We start from the raw sequence: 3,725 nt of genomic DNA, 5'->3' as shown, positions 1-3,725 counted from the left end.
CTCTGCTGAGCTCGGCCAGTCTTTCTTTGCAGGACATAATGCTCAAAAAGCTTAAACACCGGACAAACTGCTAACGTTACAGCTAAACAACATCATACCGTCCATCTACGTGTGGCTAGAAAAAAAGGAGAGAGGCGATCCAAAGTCCTTCAGGCTGTGAAAGGTCTCCAGGAATTAATTAGTGCTTAATTAGGTGGTGGACCTCATTGCCTCCTCCGTTGTGCAGTGCTCAGGGAATGTCTCTGAAGGTCTCGGCCTTGTTTCTTTCCCCCCCTCATCTTTGTTTTGAATCAGAAGCAGCGTCCACCCGCGATACTCGTGAAGAGCTGGGAGCTTTTTTATGGTCAGGACGTGAAGTAGGAGCTCTGCATGGAGTAGAGTCGGTCGATGGGGTTGCCCACCCGGGCTTGGAGGAGGTTGGCTTCGGCCGTGGAGAGCAAGCAGTCCCCCAGGTGGCTGATGCTGTCGCTGTCCATGTCGTGGAAAACGCCTTCCGAGTCTAGGAAAGGAGGGAAAAGGGAATGAGTGTGGTGTTGAAATAGGAACATATTTAATAAAATAATCATAAAAAACACTATTAATAGCACTATGATGGCAATATAAAGTACACAAAGTTATACTCAGCTGATATAGCGGTTGCAACGAGCAGGGGAGTGGGCTTTGGGGGCAGAATGATGGGTGAGACCCTCCAGGGATGGATACCATTGAGGAAAGACCATCGAGGAAAGACAAACCAAGTCCCCAGTTTATAGTGAGTGTGGTATTTATGGTATGGAATAATTCTGCTGGCCAGCTTCTTCCCTTACCTAAATATTTCACATGGGATTGGGGGGAAGAGCCCAGCCTCGCTCCCTGGCCCCTGGCAGAGCTCAACCTGAGTCTCTGCCCTCACCAAACTTCTCAGAAAGGCTCGACATGAAGTCCAAGCCCCAGGAAGTGCTCGCTGCTGTTGGTTTTTTGTCTGCTACAGGTGGCTTTGACGTGGAGACGGGGCAATCGTCCTACCGTAGGGGTGCAGGTGGTCTCCGGGCAGCTGAGGCGGCGTCAGCCCTTGTCGGTACAAATCCGTGCTGTAGCCGTTCTGCTCCAGGGGCAGCAGCTGCTGCTGGGGGATCCTGGGGTAGGGGACCATGAGCCCATCCAGGCCGTGAACGCTGGCGCCGTCTAAAGACACAACCAGTGATATTTGGGGGTTGAACTCGGGACCAGTATTGGGCTCTGTGCGTAAAAATCCCCATTGTCTTCTCAAAAAGAGGAGATTTGTGCTGTGTCACCAGCAGCCACGAGTCTCGCTGAACGTTCCCTAGCTCTTCCTGCTTGCAGTTACCCCCATCTCTGATTCACTGAATCATTAAGGTTGGAAAAGCCCTCTAAGATCATCAAGTCCAGGCCAACCCAGTCCCACCATGACCACTAAACCTTGGTCTCAATGGATCACAGGGTCATTAAGGTTGGAAAAGCCCTCTAAGATCATCAAGTCCAGGCCAACCCAGTCCCACCATGACCACTAAACCTTGGTCTCAATGGATCACAGGGTCATTAAGGTTGGAAAAGCCCTCTGAGATCATCAAGTCCAAATCAAACCAACACCCCCATGCCCACTAAACCATGTCCCAGTGGATCAGAGTCATTAAGGTTGGAAAAGCCCTCTGAGATCATCAAGTCCAAGTCAACCCAACACCCCCATGCCCACTAAACCTTGGCCTCAATGGATCACAGGGTCATTAAGGTTGGAAAAGCCCTCTGAGATCAAGTCCAAGTCAACCCAGCCCCACCATGGCCACTAAACCTTGGTCCCATGGATCACAGGGTCATTAAGGTTGGAAAAGCCCTCTAAGATCATCAAGTCCAAGTCAACCCAGCCCCAGCATGGCCACTAAACCTTGTCCCCAAGTGCCACATCCACACATCTTTTGAACACTTCCAGAGATGGTGACTCCACCACGACCCTGGGCAGCCCCTTCCAGTGCTTGGCCACTCCTTCAGTAAAGAAATTTTTCCACATATCCAATCTAAACCTTCCCTAAATTCACTTACAACCGTTGTGGTTTTTGCTGACCTCTTCCTATGCCCATTCTCTCCCAAATCCATCCCCTCCATCCCATCCTGCGGCCCCCAAAGCCGCACACAGCAGCTCCTCACCTTCGCTGTCATCGTTGCTCTGCCGGCTGTTGCGCCCGGTCCCTCTCCCGGTCCCTAAGCGAGGGTTGCCCAACTGGTCTTGCTCCTGCTGTTGCTGCTGCTGCTGCTGTTGCCTGCGAGCGATCTTCTTCATCTGCAAGGAGACGGAGACCCCCAGTTTGAGGTTCAGACTAGGAGAGGAGGGGAATGGGTTGTGTTAAACTTAACAACGCTGCCTGCATTTCGCTCCCCTGCACTCATCCCTGTGGGCTGACAAAAAATGTGTTGTCTTTGTGGGAGATGCTGTCTGCAGCTTAAAAACCAAAGGACTTTGTTTTACAACAAGGCGAGGTTTTCAAAGCCGCGAATTTGCTGTTTTCACCCTTTAAGTTCTGCAAAATGAGAAGTGTTTCAGCTTCATAGAATGGTTTTGGTTGGAAAAGATCTTTAAGATCATCGAGTCCAACTTCTAGAAGAAGTGGGAAAGCCTTCAGTCTATAGCGAGGGGGAAAAGCAAGTAGAAAAAGAGTCATCTCCTCCCAAAAAACCAACATGAAAAGTGTTAAGCCCTGCAAACATCTATAACAAATCAATTTTTGTATTCCTCTTGAAGGTTTTGCAACTTTTAGGTGCACATTTTGGGACTAGGTGGACCTGTGGATGGTCCTGCGTAGCTGTTTTTCCCTTCTTCTACCCATTTTCTCTTTTTCTAAGCTATTCCACGCTTTCCTTTCAACTGAACGAGCGTGTGTGATATCCTATGGGTGCTGTGGCACAGGAACCATCACTCACCTTGGCTCTTTGGTTCTGGAACCAGACCTGTACCACTCGCACGGTCAAGCCCGTCTCGGCTGCCAGGGTTTCTCTTACCTGTCCACAAAAACCCAGAGAGCTGAATCAGAACTCGAGTCACACTTAAATAAAGGGGTCCGAGCCAGCAGTTTTGGCCTCCTTATACCTTTCTGCAAGGCTTTGAGGAAACCTCGAAGGAAGCCTTGAAGGCCCGGCGCTGCTGCGTGGTGAGGATGGTGCGCGGCCGCTTGGAGCGCTTGTGGTCTTTGCTGTCCTCGCCGCCTTTGCCGTGCGAGTGGCTGCCGTCTTCATCCTCGCTTTTCACTGCAACAGGAGAGCGGTAGCGGTGATTCGGCAGGGAAGTGGCCATTCTCCCAGCGCAAGGATTCGGAGGGACTTTCAGGAATGAAAGTCACAGAGCAGCCCACCCAAACCTCTCAACATCCACCACGTAGATCCTGGTATCCCCTTGGGACCCCCTTGGTACTCCCTGGGTACTCCCTGGTACTCCCTTGGCTGCCCATCACCAAGGCGAAAAGATGCCACAACCTCCACCTACCTCTATCTCCTCCCTCTGAAGCCTTCCCTGCCTTCATCATTGTTGCTATTCTTATTCTTATTCTTATTCTTATTCTTATTCTTATTCTTATTCTTATTCTTATTCTTGCTTCTGCTGCTAATACTACTACTATTGCTGTTATTGCTATTACTACTACTATTGCTACTATTTTTACTATGATTACTACTATTATTAGGAATTAGGGATGGAGTGGGACCAGCTCTCTACAAGGTTCACCCGGGTCCCTCATTAT

At 50.0% G+C, this 3,725-nt stretch overlaps 1 protein-coding gene across 1 annotated transcript; it reads right to left on the bottom strand.

Moving 5' to 3' along the window:
- Nucleotides 1–344: 344 nt before the first annotated feature.
- On the bottom strand, nt 345–3,283 carry LOC104542591 (LIM homeobox transcription factor 1-alpha-like). Its single transcript, XM_010186951.1, has 5 exons — nt 3,080–3,283; nt 2,914–2,991; nt 2,143–2,275; nt 1,006–1,164; nt 345–499 (listed from the first exon to the last, which is right to left on the bottom strand). The coding sequence occupies exons 1-5, from the start codon at nt 3,281–3,283 to the stop codon at nt 345–347; spliced, it is 729 nt and encodes a 242-aa protein (XP_010185253.1).
- Nucleotides 3,284–3,725: the final 442 nt, after the last annotated feature.

Source organism: Mesitornis unicolor, unplaced genomic scaffold (genome assembly GCF_000695765.1).
Source record: "Mesitornis unicolor isolate BGI_N332 unplaced genomic scaffold, ASM69576v1 scaffold26936, whole genome shotgun sequence".
NCBI lineage: Eukaryota > Metazoa > Chordata > Aves > Mesitornithiformes > Mesitornithidae > Mesitornis > Mesitornis unicolor.
The sequence above is the reverse complement of the archived record's forward strand: the minus strand, read 5'-3'. Positions and strand labels throughout refer to the sequence as shown.